Raw genomic sequence first — 16,433 nt, 5'->3', positions numbered from 1 at the left:
GCAAGAAAAAAGGAGCTACTGAATTTGTAAGTCCAACGCTACTGTGCCTTTTCTAATTTCTGAAGTCTATAATAGGGAGTTGTTCAATCCCAGGCTCAGCTAGGGACAAACAGCTAACCCAAATTTTGTTGGACTCAGGAAATGGTCCAATAAATCCTAAACCTTCAAGTTTGTTATTGAAACATTGAAGAAAAGCCCAAGTCTTCTTCATAGGGAGCAAAGCCTGGCAGCAGGGAAGACCAGATATGGTCAGTAATCAATTCCAAACAACAGGAAACCCAAGGTACAGTTAAAATGGCTAAGACTAAACTTGAGTTACCATTAGCATAAAAAGCAAAATTCATGTTAGTTAGAAAATCCTTAGGTGAAAAGATCCCACACAGTGCCTGGGCCTCATCCGGTGATGGGGTAGACTCCATCATAAATGTTTAAGAAATAAAACACATTTTTTTGCAATATGCTTAAACTAAGGCCTTTTATTAGCTGGCTTTTCAACTTAAATAATATCTTAGTGACCTAAGAACAGCTTTCAGTCACTTCCAATCACACTTCTGAAGGTAGACTTGTTGAACGTGAGGACGTTTTCTTTTTTCAACACAGAATAGCTTTACTATTACTGTCAGTAAATCTTTTCTTAGTGTTAACTAAAAAAAGCACCAGGTCAAAGACTGACTACATCAAAAGCCCCAATTAGATACCCTTCCTTGGAACATGCATGGAGCAGGAGCATGAAAACAGAAAACAAACATGGTTTTGGTTTGGCTGGAAGCTGAGTCCATTTCATGATGATTTAAGTGTCTTTGGATAACCCTCACAACCTCGGGAAAACAGATGCATTTACTACCACCCCACAGGGAAAAACTGCTTTTGAAACGGAAGTACAATATGGGCCTTTCTTTGTCACTTGGCAACTCGAAATTTTTACAGGAGTGATTATTAATACTTCTTGGCAGCTAATTATAGCTTTAGTTTCTCTCATCTACAAAACATCAACTGCACACTGTTTCCATCTCCGCACCACTGGATGCCTCTGTGGCCGACTGTCTCACCGCATTTGGAAACATGGTGGACCCATCACTCTTTTATCTGCAAAACAAAGTAAAAAGTACCACTATCACTGTAAACACTTTACAAGAATAACAAAAGCAAGGGACAGTGAAATAAGCTTTTTCCTCCATTCTTTCCCCTTCCCCTGTCACACTACTTACTTGTTTTTTCATATAAAATATTCATATTAGTTATGGAATTATGGAAGAAAATCCAAGCTCCTGGAATTTCCCAGTTCAGTTCTGGCTATTTCCTTTAAAATGTCACTGCACTTTATCATATATAAAAGTTATGTTTAAGAAAATGTTATAACTACATTAATTCAATTTTCTGAACGATTTATTTAAAATACACTAAAAAGCCACTAATTTAAAGAAAAGTAACACAGCTTCTTTTATTAAACAAAACCAGAACTCTCAATTTATCTGACCCCCATATCTGATACTTTTCTCCTCTCATATTTAGGAACTATTTTAATATAAATTTTAATTTCTTATTCCAATATTGTGTGCTCCCTTAAGCCATAAAATCTCTGTAATCACCCTGAAAGGTGAAAATGACAAGATTAACTATGGACACAGTCAGTGGCTTCAAAATACCTCAGTGACAACACCAGCAGCTATTGTGGAGCCACCATACCGCAGCATAAACCTCCCCAGCTCCTTGAAGTCTTTGTAGAGCTCCAGGGCCACTGGTCTCTGTGTCTGCAGCTCTACCAATGCGTTCTGGCCCTTGCTCAGCAGCCTGTTAACAGTGGAAGGACAAAGACAGAACAAATGGGTACGCAATACAGATGAGGGAGCACCTGAAAAAGGAGTTCACATCCAACCAGCAAATCAACCCAGAGTTCCAAATCCATGAGAAAAAGCTGCATGTGTTTATGTTTTCAATGCAAGCATATGCCTTTGATTCCCCCCCGACCCCCACCCCGGGCTAAAAGGAATGAGGGTAGGTAGGCCCACTACATCCTATCCCCTAAATGCTCAAACACCCATCCTGATCAATGCTTCCCTACCTTCCCTGAAGAAATCTAGCTCAATATTATCAGGATACTAACTCTTAATCATACATGCTGGGTATATTACACTACAACTCTGTAGCAGGCGCAGGGAGGGAAATTTCAAGATTAGATATGATGGGCCCATTTAAGTGCTCCAAATAACTGCCATACAACCCAGGCACAAACAATCGCACTTAGAGGAGCATTTATAGAAGTCACTGGATCGGTTAGAATCCCACATCTTACTGCCACTTGCAAGCTTTGTGTCACTATGCTGCTTTGTGTGATTGCTGAGGCATACATCATGACAGACTCATGACAGAGCCCAGAAAACATGGACCTTGAGCAATGCCACCCTTACAGTTTTGCAGTGTTTCCCAGGCATCATGGCAAACCCGGATGTGAGGAGCTCAGAAACTCCTGCTCAGCATCTCCTCCAGGAGACATGCAGGCAGCCCTTCCCTCCTGAGGACCAGACTGCCTTCAGTTCCCTTCCCTGGCACTCAGCCCATTAACCCATTAGGCCTCCTGGGCCTCTTACACAGGTGCAAAAGGTGAGAAATACTCAAGGGCAAAGAAGGGGATTTTGGGTGGGATTCCCCATAGGGCTCAAGATGAGGGAAACCCCAAAGTGCAGGCAGCCAAACCAAACTAGGATACCCTTTAACCTGCACCAAGTAAGAGTCTGAGTTTTCCATATGCTCTTGCATTATTTTATTTTTATTTACAGTATACATAGTTTCTGTATCAGGCAAAGAAGAGCTGCCCAGACCTCAGCTTGGAGACTAAGTATAATCAGAAAACCAACACGATAGTAGTCACCTCAGTTTAAGATCATGTGGACGAGAACACAGTTACATCACAGGGTAGAAAAAATAAGGAGCTAGAAAACATGCGGAGACATTCTTCTTAGGCTAGGGATCAAGCTCACTGAGCAGGGACAAATGTAAGGAAAGCACAAGGCTGAAACTCAGAACAAGTGGCTGACAAGTTAAAATCCATCTCTAAGAACATAGGACTAGCTTTTGGAATATCTTTGATCTATCAATATCTGTGGCTCATATTCTTATTTATAATTCACATCACCACCATATACCATTTTAATCATATCTAGCATTTATTTCCAAACTAAAGCTTAGACATTTATGTAGGTGTTTGTATGATTGCACATGTATGTGTAGGTGAATATACACATGAGTATTCATGTATGGGAAGGCGAAGGTCAGCCTGGGATGACATCCTCAGGCACTGTTCATCCTGTACTTTGACATGATCTCTATGAACGTGCCAATTATGCTAGCCTGGTAAGCCAGTGAAGTTCAGGGATCCACTTGGCTCTGCCTCCTGGATGCTGCCATTACAAGTAGGTCCCAGGTCACCTAGCTTTTTGTCCCATGGGTTCTGAGGATCATACTCAGGTCCTCATACTCAGGTCCTCATTCTAGCATAGCACACACTTTACCAACTAAGCTATCTCTTCATCCGCTAAATGTGTACACACACACACACACACACACAGTAGAAAAGGTAAAATGGATTCCACTTACCTCAGTACACACATGAGCTTATCTGTAAGGAATCTGCTTACACTGTTAGTGTTTAAGATCTCTGCATTAAAGCACTCACTTACTTGGGCTTTTTCTTTGTGACTTCACCAGTACTTTTGTTTAAGACACTAATCAATCGCTTAATAGTAGCAGGCTCACTGATGGTTTGGTAGTGTAACAGCACCTGAAGCAAACAAAAGCAGGTAATACTGAAAACTATTTGCGACAGTAGTTGCAGCCCTTCCTTTTGGCAAATGATTAGTTACACTCAATCCATCATTGTGGCTACAGTCACTTCCTAAAGACTCTCCAGCAGGGGCCCACCTGGTCCCACACAAATGAGGTGCTCCTTCAAATTTCTACTCTGCGTCCAGTGTGAACCTCAGTAGGCTGCAGAGTCTTCCTGATTCCCATTTCCTCTGTATAAGCCAAGAGAACAGTGCCTTGGGATTGTTGTGAAGGTTAAAAGCAGCTATTGTTTACAACCTTACCACCAAGGCTGCATCACCAGGAGCAGGGAGCAGTAAGAGAAAGAATCTAAGCCTGAATTCCAAGACTTTCGTCTGTCTATAGATTAGTTTCCTTAGTGGTAAAATGGACTTCCATAGCATTGTGATGAGAAATAAATAGGATGAGAGAAAATGCTTGGAAGCACAGATGTTCATCAAGTGAACAGTTTTATCATGAATGAGGGAGGGGGCTCCATCATGTTCAGCAGTGATCACAACATCTGTTCTTGGGCCAAAAGAATAAAAGCTCTCATATACAGAGATAAAGGAGGAAAGCAACATTTATAGGCATCCCTGAGTACTAAGCACTATGTGGCAGGTAGTAGATTTATTTATATAAAAGATTAGATCAGGTTTAAAATCTAATAGATATAGGTTCAAATCACTTTTACCTGGGCCAAGATCCTTACCTTATTATCTACCTGCAAAGTCCCTAACTGAATTTCCATCCACTAAAATGAGGATGCTCAGATGTCACTTGGTATTAGCAGTACCCAGCACATGGGGAAACATCCAGATAACTGATGACTTGGTATATCACACTATCTATGGCTGCCCCATCCTGAACACTCCTGCCCTCACCTGGTCATATACTAAGTACTGTCAACTATGTTTTCACAAGGAAGGGACATGGCAGAAAGTCCTGTCATGTAATGTGGTCATGGAGCTACATGGAAGCTTGAATTGCACACCTCAATCAGTTGAAGCTAAAAATCACTGGCTCTTCCCATGTTGGCTACAAAGAGTCCTGTGGAAATCACAGACACTATCTTCTGCTTTAGAAAAGAAGCTTTTATGAAGAAAAAGGGGGTAGCTGGTAGATGCCAATCAAAATCAGAATGCAGACTGACTATTCTTATTCAAATAATAAACTTTGAGTGTGCTACCTGTATGTCTACAGTGTGAGGGCAGCAGACCACAGTCCCAGGAAGCGGTAAAGCTGCCCTGCTATAAATGGTTTTTGAGCATCATTTTGTGCCATTTGGTTGTAGAAGACACCTCCTATTTGGAATTCCTAACCACAACAGTTTGCTGTAACCTGGAGAAAAGAGAAAAGCACACCAGGGATGTAGCTCAGTGGCAGGATGCTTGCACAGCATGCACTAGGTCATGGGCCCTATCACCAAAGAAGAGTGGAAGGGAGAAAAGAAAGACCTGCAAGGGGGTGGGGATGTGCAAACCTAGACTTTGAGAACTTTCTAAAAGCCATATAAAAAAACAGTAATAGCACACTCAAACTCCTGGGCTCCAAAAAGCTAACCTGGTTTTCTTTTTCAATAGAATTCTACAATATGAAATGCAAAGATTTCAAAAATAAGTAAGTCCCAAGCAAAAGAATGTCACAGCATGCTATAGTGATGAGAAGCAATTCCATATTCAATGGCTCCGGGCCTTAAACTGTACACTGTAATATAAAAGCAAGGCTAAGTATATAAGAAACATCTCTTCAGGCCCAAAGATAACCTACACTCATGGCACACCTGACTAGGTCTTCATAGCACAAGAACTCCACTGAATTCCTTCTACTCTTTGCTAAGCTGTAACACCAGGGCTAACAAATGGTTTGTGGAAATACGGGGCTACATTTGATTTTTCCTTCTCTCTCCACAGTGTCATATATTAATTAAAAAACCTGTTAAATATAAGTGAAACACTTTATTTACAATCGAGAAAATTTACTGTGTAATATCTTGATGCCTTAATGTTATGTATAAAATCAAATTCATTTATAATCTAAAACATTAATACGATATATAAAATCAAATTCGTAACCTAAAACATTGGCAGCACTGAGTCAATGGTAAAGTGCATCATGTTGAAAGCGATGAAAAATGGGTCCTGGCTTAACTGTCACTATTCACCTAGTCACAACCTCACAAGACTCGGTCTGTAAATGTGGACTAACAAGGTTCACAATCTCTTCCTCACAATCCTGAAGACTCAAAACATTTCTCCAAACTGTGAGGCAATTCCTGTGTTATTTCACATGCTACTAACATTAACAAGTTTTGGAACAGAGAAACTATGTTGGGTGTAGTATGTGTGCAGTAACATTTCTGAAATCTGAAATACATCTGTCTAAGGATATCAGGGATTGAACTTGGCTTCATGGATAATTGTGAGAACCAAATTGTGTTTCATGAAGCTATGTTAGGCAACAAAATAAGTACATTTCCTTAAGTAGGCTACTAAAAATACCAATGAACATATATGATCATTTGATAGTCAACAAAGGTGCCTACATTGGTTATAACAGGCTGGGATTATAACAGACTCTTTCTGGGCAGATGCAGCTAGGAAACTGGATGAGCAGATATAAATGAATAACAATGTAGCTTTACCCAACATCCCATATGAAACTAACTACAAGTTAACTGGTGACCTAAACATACAAGGTAAACTTGAAGGCTCTAAAAGAATGCCTAGGAAAAAGCTTTGGGATGTTGGCTTTGGCCCTGAGCTCATGGACATGACACCAAATGTACAGTTAAGAAAAATAAACTGGATTTCTCCAAAATTACAAAGTTATTACTCTTTTTATTGTAGGACACTAAGAGTAAGAAGACAACTGCTACATAGAATATACTTTTCAATTCTACTCAGAACAATGGCTGCAGGATTGGTTTGGGGTGATAATGCTCTTGAGATAAATGGCAGTGATGGTTATCAATACTGGATATAATGAATTACACTTTACAGTGTATATTTTCTTAGATACAGTAACAACAATACAAATAAAATATGAATTAAAATTTACTCAACCTTACAATTTCTTCTTTAAAAATGTACAGCTCCTATAACAATTAAGGGAAATTCACACTACCTCTGTATGTAGTACTGGCAGAATTAAGTGATAATTAGTAAATGTTAAATGTTTAAGAAGGCATGTCTTAGTTTTGTTTCTACCACAGTGGGTAGATATGGCTAATTTTCCTGATCACAGTTTATCCTGATATGCAGGAGCGTCTCTTAGAGCAGCTGAAAAGCTTCATTTGATGCTTATTTTTAAGAAACCAGTATAGACAAGAAGACAGTGGTACTATTCAAAGCAAGCATTCCCCTCTTGACACCTCTCCATTGGCAAATACTAATTATTGTGTATGTAAACATGGGCTACAACAACTCCCCTGCTTTCTAGGAATCAGTTCCATTCATTCTAAAGCATTTGACCGGAGCCTACTTGCTAATCCAAAATGGTTAATAATGAAATATTTCAACTATAACAATTCTTTTGGTGAAACATTTTTTAAAACGATAATAAATTCTGGCTGTGTTATCTTTCTAGATCAGAATAAGATGCCAAATTGAAACAAATAGTGTGTATTTATGTGAGTAACAGCTTTCCAGAATTTATAAAAACAAGAACATTGCACAGGGAAAGTGACTTTTGCCTTCAAAGGAAAGTATTCAAATTCACTGAGACACACTTTTAAAAAAAAATTATTTATTTTATGTGCATTGGTGTTTTGCCATGGGTGTCAGGTCCCCTGGAACTGGAGTGACAGACAACTGTAAGCTGCCATGTGGACGCTGGGATTTGAACCCCGGTCCTCTGGAAGAGCAGTCAATGCTCTTAACCACTGAGCCATCTCTCCAGCCTCAAAACATACTTTTTGTGTTACAAAGTGTCTGTACTATATGATCTGATTAGAAAGGAGTGGCCTGTCAAGTTATAAATGCAGGGAATTACATGAGAGTTCTAAAGTCTATGAGAAGAAAATTATACATGAAATGAGAAATCCACAAGTAGTATTTTCCTGGGATTAGAAACACTATCAAAACCCCTCATCCCTGTGAAGTGGGCTTGAGCTGATCCTGCCCTGTGGAGCAGTCTTATCATGCATGGTCAGAGCTCATCAATGTGATGAGAGCTCAGGACAGACCTAAAATCTCAGTGTGCACACATGTCAGGTGCATAGTATGTGAGCAAGAAAACATGAAGTTAAAACAGCAGACGTCTATGGATTAAGCAAACGGCATTCCTATTCTCTGTATTTGCATGGCTTGCTAACCTTTTAAGCTAATCTATCACCTTTATACTGAGAAATACCGAAAATGAGTATATTAAACAAAACAGAAGCACCTAAATTTAAGATGCTAGGTAAGCTTTCCTACCCAGTAAAAAGCCTATCATTTTCCCCAGAAAAACTATATTATCATCAGATTGAATCAACTGATTATGAAAATATCTTCTCTTGAAAAAGTTCTCAGACCCAGAAATAAAAATAAGGGCTGAAGAGGTGCCTCAGGGGTTACAGACACTGGCTGCTTTTCCAAAGGACCTGGTTTGATTCCCACAACTGCCAATAACTCACTACCAGAGGATCTGATGCTCTTTTTGGCCTCTGTGGGCACACATGGTGTGCAGACAAACACGTGAACAAGTACCCATACACAGAAAATAAATAATAGAATATACTTTTTAAAAGAATGAAAATAAGAAACAAAAAAAAAGCACTTTAAAATTCTAACTTATCTTTCTAAATTAGAAAAGGTGTTCCTTTGAAACAATCGGCACATTTTAAGATGAGTTAGAACTTCCCCAAGTTCACAGAAGCAAGGACCACACATAGAAAACTTACAGGAAATCCTTTAGTGATAGGAACTTCAATATTGAAGATGAGGATCCGGGCTCTGAAGCGAGTGCAAGCCTTAATAGGTTCTTTGGGGCCACAAAATATACAACCAACACTATAACGGACAACAAGAATATGAATGAATGAACATGAAAAAGGTCAGTTGGAAAGAAACAAATAATTAAGCAAAGAGGAATGTTTTCTAAGGACACCCCACCCCCACACTCAAGCACAGATTCATGCATTGTAGCTTTCAAGCTAAGCACAGGGTAATTTTGTGTGTCAACATGAAGTAACTCCATTTACTTTAGATGGCATTTGCTGAAATTATATTTGGCCAAATAAAATTCTGGCTCAAACAGAATTAGTGGATTGCAAAGCCCATGTACCCTGACGTCCTTTATCTGACGCAAAGGCTGTTTAAACATGCTTTCTTACTCACTTGATTTTGATGATATCCATCCCAACCAAAGTAAGACTAACGTGATCACCCGCTGCTGCCCAATCAACAGGTTCATCATGCAGAGTGATTCCTGGAAATGAGTAAAAACCAAAGCCTACATTGAAACACCTCTGCACGGGGCCTTGACAGCCCAGAGCCTTGGGGGGGGGGGTTCATCACTGTACTCATCATTTTCGATTTGAATGGGTGAGGAGTGAGACGTGGACCACGTGTGGAGGGAGCACAGTTCCTCTATAGACTTGATGCTCTAGAGCACCACCCTAACCACGGTGGCTGGTGTTTGCCCACAGGAAGCTGCTTCCTTGCCATTTAATCAAATATTTCAAACTCATTTCCACGATGAAGCAATAGTCTCCCAATAGACTTCATTCAAATACTGCTGCTATATTAATGGGTGTAGGCACAGTTAAATAGCCCAAACTATTAAATTACTCCTAAAAACATAAAACACTGGACTGGCAAAGGTGGCTGGTAGTATTTTATTCTCTTGACCTGTCCTGCCCTTCATTTCATCCTCCACCCCACAAGAAAGTCCCAAGGCATAGCCTAGGCTGGCCTTGACCTCTATGATCTTCCTGCCTGGATTCTGGGACTGTAGATGTGTCCCTTCAGACTGGGCAAACTTTGTTTTCAATCAGAGAATGACCAGTGTTCCAGGGGAGCTCTGAAGGAAGTGTGTTCAATCAGAGGCTGAGTGTCCTCTCATCTAGCCCTTAGCTATCCCTGTTCAAAGTTAACTTCTTCTCAGAGTGTTTGTATACCATGAGTTGCTACAGGAGACACAGATTAAGAAAACAGCAACAAAATTTAACTTAAAAATCACCACACCACACACACACACACACACACACACACACACACACACACACACACACACACACACCTGTCACCTCAAAACAGTCCTGCAGAGCAAATCCTGAGGGCAGTATTTAGCTTCCTTATTACATGGCTTTTGAAAAAAATCCTGTGTTATTTTATTTGATGGGTTAGAGCTATAGGTTAAATTAATTTTCACTGGAAGTTGTGCCTTCCAATAAAGACAGTGTGTAGGCCAGTCATGGTAGAACTGTTCTGGACTGACATATGTTTAACAAATTATATATAACTCATTTACTTATAAAACTCTACTTTCCCCCCTTTACTCACAAACTCTTTTAAAACAGCACCCTTCACTTCAAAAATTAGTAATTTAAATTGCAAATTTAAATACAAAACTGACTGATTTAAATGTCAGCCAAATATCAACATTAAATTTTTTTTTTTTAACTTTTTCAAGACAGAGTATCTCTGTGTAGCTCTGTAGACCACGCTGGCCTTGAACTCACAAAGATTCACCTATCTCTGCCTCCCAAGTGCTGGGATTAAAGACATGCACCACCACTGCCCAGCTGACATTTAATTTTTAAATATAATTAAAAATGGCCATATTTATATCTACTAGGAAATGGGGACGAAAATATGAGGTAGTTGGTCTAGAGACTGCCTTTGGCTTAAGATTTTTAAAGGCCTTTTCATATTTATTGACCAATTTTCCAAACTACTTACAATGTCTCTTTTTTTCTCCCAACCATGTTACTAACCCATATCTATTTTCTAAAGGTTTCTCCTTGGTCAAACATTACAAAAGGAGGCTTTCTTTTAATACTCCAGACACTTGATATGTTTTGTTTTAGTTTTTTTCAGGCATCCCAGGCTGTCCACTAACTAACTCACAACGTGGTCTAAAATGGCCCTGAAGTAATTGTACCCCTCCCTCCTCCACTTCCCAAAGCCTGGAATTACAGGCACAGCCACTACATTTAAATTTGCTGTCTTGGAATTGCTTCCTGATAGCAGTCAGGCCTCAGTTCTCAGAGTAACACAGGTGTACCTGTGTATTTACAGCAAAGAGCACACAGATCCACCTGGCATACCTAGCAAAAGCAGCGGGCAGAGCCGAGGGCTGGGACTGCCCAGGACCAGGCAAGACTCGGCAGAAGCGCCTCTGAACCTCTGAAGAACCGTCGACTAGAGGGGATGCTCAGAGCTCCATGTGGAGGAGGAGCACACAGCAGGAAGGAACATGGTCTCGTAGATGACCACAGGGACTCAATGTTAAGGCCTGTGGTCATTTTAGAACCATGTTTTTAACCCTCAGCTGCTGCTTATGCAAAATAATCCTGTTTTTAGTTTATTCTAAAAAAGCTCATTAGCTGCCAGAAATTAGTATTTCCAAAGTGTTTCCATTCTTGAGAGAGAGAGATACACACATGAGCACATGGAGAACAAAGGTCAAGCTCAGGTGGTGTTCCTCAAGCACCAACAATCTCATGCTGTTCGGTTGTTTTGTTTTGAGGCAGGACTTTGCTGAGCAGTTTAACTGCAGCGAAAGCCAGAGGCGACCTGCCTGCCTCTCAGGGCAAGGATTCCAAGTGCCCATGCCAGCCTCTGCCACGTGGGCTCTAGGAACTGCACTCGGTTCTTCCTACGGGCATGGAAAGCCACCTCTGCATCCAGTGCTGCAGGTCTTATTCGCCTCAAGAGCAGAAGCAGAGAGCTGCACTTGAAACACCAGAGTTATGGAAAGTGGATCTTCGTAGAGTACATATTATTTTTCACCTACCCAGACATGCCATGGTCTCTGGCTGGCAAGAAGAACAGGATCAAACTGAAACAGATTTTGCCATTCCCATAAAACCCTTAAATATAGGTTGTGCATATGACCTAAAAAGATATTTATCAATTTCTTAAAATACTGGTGGTGGCTCATACATGGGCTCTCAGCACTTGAGAGGCTATGGCAGGAAGGCCAGCCTACAGAGCTATCCTGAGCTGCATAGCAAGACTACATAGCAAGAGCATGTGACTCAGTGGCATCTCTACCTAGCAGGTGTCTGGGTTCAGTCTCTACCACCTGAGGGAGTGGAGGGAGGAGGAGAAGGGCACATAGTGTCAGGAGATGTTTAAAACTGAAAGTTTTAAAAACGTACATTCAAATTCATAAACTTGCCAAGTACAACTATGAACACAAACTAAATGAGCAATAGAGGGTATACTCAAATGCTAACATTTCCATTAGGGTGTGTGTATATATATATATATATATATATATATACTTCAGCTTACACTTGCTATAAGTGATATTATTCTATTGTAAAACATCTTCCATTTTACTCAGAAGTCACAGATTCGCTAGAAGTCAGGTTCAGGTTAAGTAGAAGTGAGAACTTCATAAGCTAAATTTAGATAAGAGCATACACACGAAAGGCAAACCTTAGGCGGAAACAGTTATCAACAATCATCGGCACTGAACAAAACGCACACCTCTGAAAAAGCAGTGGAGCTGGTAACTTCAGTCAGCTCAATTTCTCCTTAATACTAAGTTTTTCTGTGTTGGCCTCTTACTTATGTCTTCCTATATTTACCTTAAACATGGAGGGGTGAAATCAAAGGTATCAAGAATAGGTACAAACATGATCAAAGCTGTTAACTGATTCCGAAATACGGATTCCATGGTGACAAGCTACCTGCTACTGACTAGCTATACTATCAGGCTGGATTCTTTAATTTCTTCTACAAATTATAATTTTGTAAGTATCTGTCTGGTATATATACAGCTGGCTCAGTCTTAAAGCAGATGTTATGACTCAGTGACCAAAACAGAATACTGCCAGGGTCAGAGTGTTATATGTACACACTGCCATGTGCCACAACAGAAAAGAAATCGTTTAATGTTTTCATGTTTTAGTGTTCAACAGTCAGTATCATTTTGACAGTGAGTCACAATTTCAGTAAGAGGATATTTACTCCGGAGTTTTAACCAAACTACTGAAGAAGAAACCTGCTGTCTCAGACCTGTTAGCAAAAGCATGCTGTACACTGCTCATACCTTTTGCAGTACAAGTTTCATTGGGTGGCATTGCTAACAGTCGGTCTCCAGTTTGGATATAACCAGCTTCAATTTTACCAGTCACACAAAAGCCAGATCCTTGATCTGCAAAACATACCAACATCACATGAAGCATGTAGTAATGTTAGCTGATAATTAATATTGTGATATTTCTTTCCTACACAGTTACAAAAGGCCAGGAATTAAACACCAAGCAATGGTCAAGTTAAAAATTTTAATACCTCTACTAAATATTCACATTCCAGTTTTTCTTGCAAATAAGACTATTCGAAACAGACCATTTTCCATAAGAAACTTAGCCCAGTAAAGAAAGACAAAAGCAAGTGAACTCAAGGGCCAAAAACACAATTTAAAATAAACAGAAAAACTGTGTGCCTAAGAGTCCACAGGGGCACACTGGGGTGCAGCTTACTGCCCAGCACTGGCCCACAACATGCAAGGCTCTGGAGGGAGAGAGGGTAGGAGGCAGAGAACTAAGGAATAAGATGCTAATAGCTTTGGTTAACTTCAAATGTCTGTGATATTCAGGTGGCCTACCTACAATCTCTGTTCTGAGGCTGAGATTCCAGGCTCAGGTTAGACACATAAATATGGGAAGCATCAAAAAGTGTGGGCAGTAGGGGAAATTACAGACATACTTCATGAAAAGCATGCAGAATAAGAGAAATGAAGCATGAGAACACTATTTCAGAATCTGGAAATGAAGCCCACACACCCAGGAGGCAGGTCACAAAAATGAGGTGGCAAGAGAAAGTGGGTCAAAAAAACCAGGAAGAAAAAAGTCTCATGATAGCTAAGACAACAACCATCATCAAAAGGAATGCAAATTTGAGTACGGCAGGAGTCAGAACTAGAGAATGTGTGTGTGCGTGTGTGACCTCAGCACGCTACGCTAAAGGGAACAAGCAAGGCAGAAGCTGGGAAGCTGCCCAGAAAGCCAGAGAGAGAGCAGGGGCTCATCAAACATCAGCTACAGGAAAGCACCTGCTTCTGGTGGGTGTTCCACACAGACACTGGGCATTTCAAGAGAATAACCGTGTTCCCTCCACCACACCTCTCAGCCGACTAGTCATGACTGTATTTCAATTCCATCCCATCCCTGATGTTCATTCACTAAATGTACCTTGTGCTGGGTACCGGACTAGATGTTGCAGGTGCCTAAGACTCTGCTTGCCTTCAAAGGTTCACAAAATAAATGGCAGAGAAAACACTAACAATGGATACCAGTGCAGGGCTGGAGATAGGGAATGTTAGTGGGTACCTGTGTGGATGAGCACACTAATCAGTGTAAAGTTTGTCAGTGCCAATACACTCTTTATTTTCTGTGTGATAATGGATAACTGACATCTTTATAATAACAATTATTCCAATCTAGCAATATTATATACTTTGGTTTACATCTTTCATTCTACCATCTTTCTACAGTTTTCTAGATAGTTTATACGTATTTTTAAGTTAGACACATTCTCAGGTAGTTAGTATAGCACCTTCTCCATTGGTCTGAATCTTTGCCCCCCTTAGCTCTAGAGTACAAGGTTTCCTGGTATCTTAATCACTAGTCTTTTGTCACAGTTAATGGTTCTGATTTCTCATATTAAACTGCCCCCGTTGTCTATGTGATACTCTGTCTTCCCCAGACTGACACAGGAGGGTAGGAAACAGGCAAAGGAAGGAAGGAACACTAAAGCATGGAACCACAGGCAGACACGGGTGCCAATCAGGATCTTAAAATATAAATGCATTTTACTAATTTTAAAAGTACGTGTTTAGTGTGTCTGAATGTGTATGTTCAATCACTGCAGTGCAACTGTGTGAAGGTCAGAAAACCTTCAGGGGTTGATGTGGGACCAAGGGATCGAACTTAGCTGTCAGGCTTGGTGGCAAGTGCCTTTTCAGAGAGAGAGAGCCATCTCGATAGTCCCTTACTCTCAATGTTAAGAAATGATGAATTTTCCAAATCACAAGTCTCTTTGCCCCTGGCAGGTGAACATGAAGTGGGAAGTGGTGTGTAAACTGAAGGGTGTTCGGGGCTCTAGGACTGGGCCATGTGAGTTAAGAGTAAAAGCTCACTGCTCGTCCTCACATTCATGCAGAGGGGATGAACCCAAAGCAGTATAACAGGAAAACAAGAGGAGGCAGGCAGCCCGACAGCCAGTCTACAGCGCAGTACTCACCTTTGAAGACATCTGACACACATAACCTAAAAGGTTTGTCAATGGCTCGTTGAGGGGGCTTGAAGGAATCTGGTAGAAAAAAGACAAATGTTTAATCTTATTATGGGGCTGTGGACATTGTTCAGCAGAAGAGCCCAGCCTGCACGGGGTCTGGCTTGATTCCCAAGATCCGCAAACACACACACAAAAAAAGAATTATTTTTCCACTATCTCAAGTGTGCCCATCATTGTCTCTCTTCTTCCAGAAAAAGAATTGATTTTTAAAATATTAACAGCAAATGACTGTCACTCATAAACTTTACATTTATAAGCCCTATGCATTTCCCATGTATCACTTAATTCTAACTAGTCTTTCAGACAAGGAGGGTAGATCTAATCTCATTATGTAGCTTCAAAGCACTGAGTATTATTTTAAATAGTCGCATGATTTCAAAACTGAGAGCCTAGTTTCTATGCTTTTTCATATACATTCTGTCTCTCATAAAGAACTCTAAATAATAATTAATATCAAGTTCATAGCGCATCAAAACAGCGTGGCAGCAGTGTACATACCAATTTGTTCTAATAAACAGGATCCTTTATACCACATGGTGAGCTCACTCGACTGTGATCTTGTGATTAAATTTTCACCACTGAGACCACTCGTAGGGATAAAAGCTACGTCACTCTCCTATTAACGAGATGGAAGGTGGGAACTTACTTAGAGCATTCCATAAGCAGAAAAGGCAAAGACTCATCATCACTATGACTGAGTCAAGTGTGCAAATGAACAGAAACAGACTTCTCAAAAGGTAACAGCAACCAGCCAAGCAGTTATTTGGGGGAAATTTCTTCTAAATATTAAAGCATATTTACTCACTGATGTAGGCACATTATAGGTTTTTGCTAGGTAAATTCTTTTCTATCAATATGCCTTAACTATCTAAAGTGGAAGGTGGGAAGGAATCTCTTATTTATATAAAACCCAGGCCAAATACTCAATATATGCACATTTTAAAAGTCAGGCATTTTAAAGAATATATTATATATATGTACCAGAAGGAACTAGAAAGAAAAAATAGAATTAAACATACTTAACAAGATAATATCAATACAGAAGGAATAGGTATAAATAACACTAAGGATTTATGAATAAGCCATAAGGTATAATTTTATATTTTTTAAATTACATATAAAACATGTAAGTGTATGTATATACATATAGTTTTAATGAAGTTATGTTACTTG

At 40.0% G+C, this 16,433-nt stretch overlaps 1 protein-coding gene across 1 annotated transcript in view; it reads right to left on the bottom strand.

Annotated features, from left to right (window-relative positions):
• Positions 1-456: 456 nt before the first annotated feature.
• Positions 457-16,433, bottom strand: part of Hbs1l (HBS1 like translational GTPase) — a 71,651-nt gene continuing 55,674 nt past the window's right edge. Inside the window, exons 11-18 of the mRNA XM_051175373.1 lie at positions 15,759-15,876; positions 15,207-15,275; positions 13,012-13,116; positions 9,123-9,213; positions 8,687-8,795; positions 3,678-3,778; positions 1,647-1,791; positions 457-1,086 (exon numbers count right to left, since the gene is read on the bottom strand). Coding sequence (XP_051031330.1) covers positions 1,075-1,086; positions 1,647-1,791; positions 3,678-3,778; positions 8,687-8,795; positions 9,123-9,213; positions 13,012-13,116; positions 15,207-15,275; positions 15,759-15,876 — 750 coding nt within the window. The 3' untranslated portion in view covers positions 457-1,074. The remainder of the gene's footprint in view (positions 1,087-1,646; positions 1,792-3,677; positions 3,779-8,686; positions 8,796-9,122; positions 9,214-13,011; positions 13,117-15,206; positions 15,276-15,758; positions 15,877-16,433) is intronic.

Source organism: Phodopus roborovskii, unplaced genomic scaffold (genome assembly GCF_943737965.1).
Source record: "Phodopus roborovskii unplaced genomic scaffold, PHOROB, whole genome shotgun sequence".
NCBI lineage: Eukaryota > Metazoa > Chordata > Mammalia > Rodentia > Cricetidae > Phodopus > Phodopus roborovskii.
Note: the sequence above shows the minus strand (reverse complement) of the source record. Positions and strands in the feature narration are given on the sequence as shown.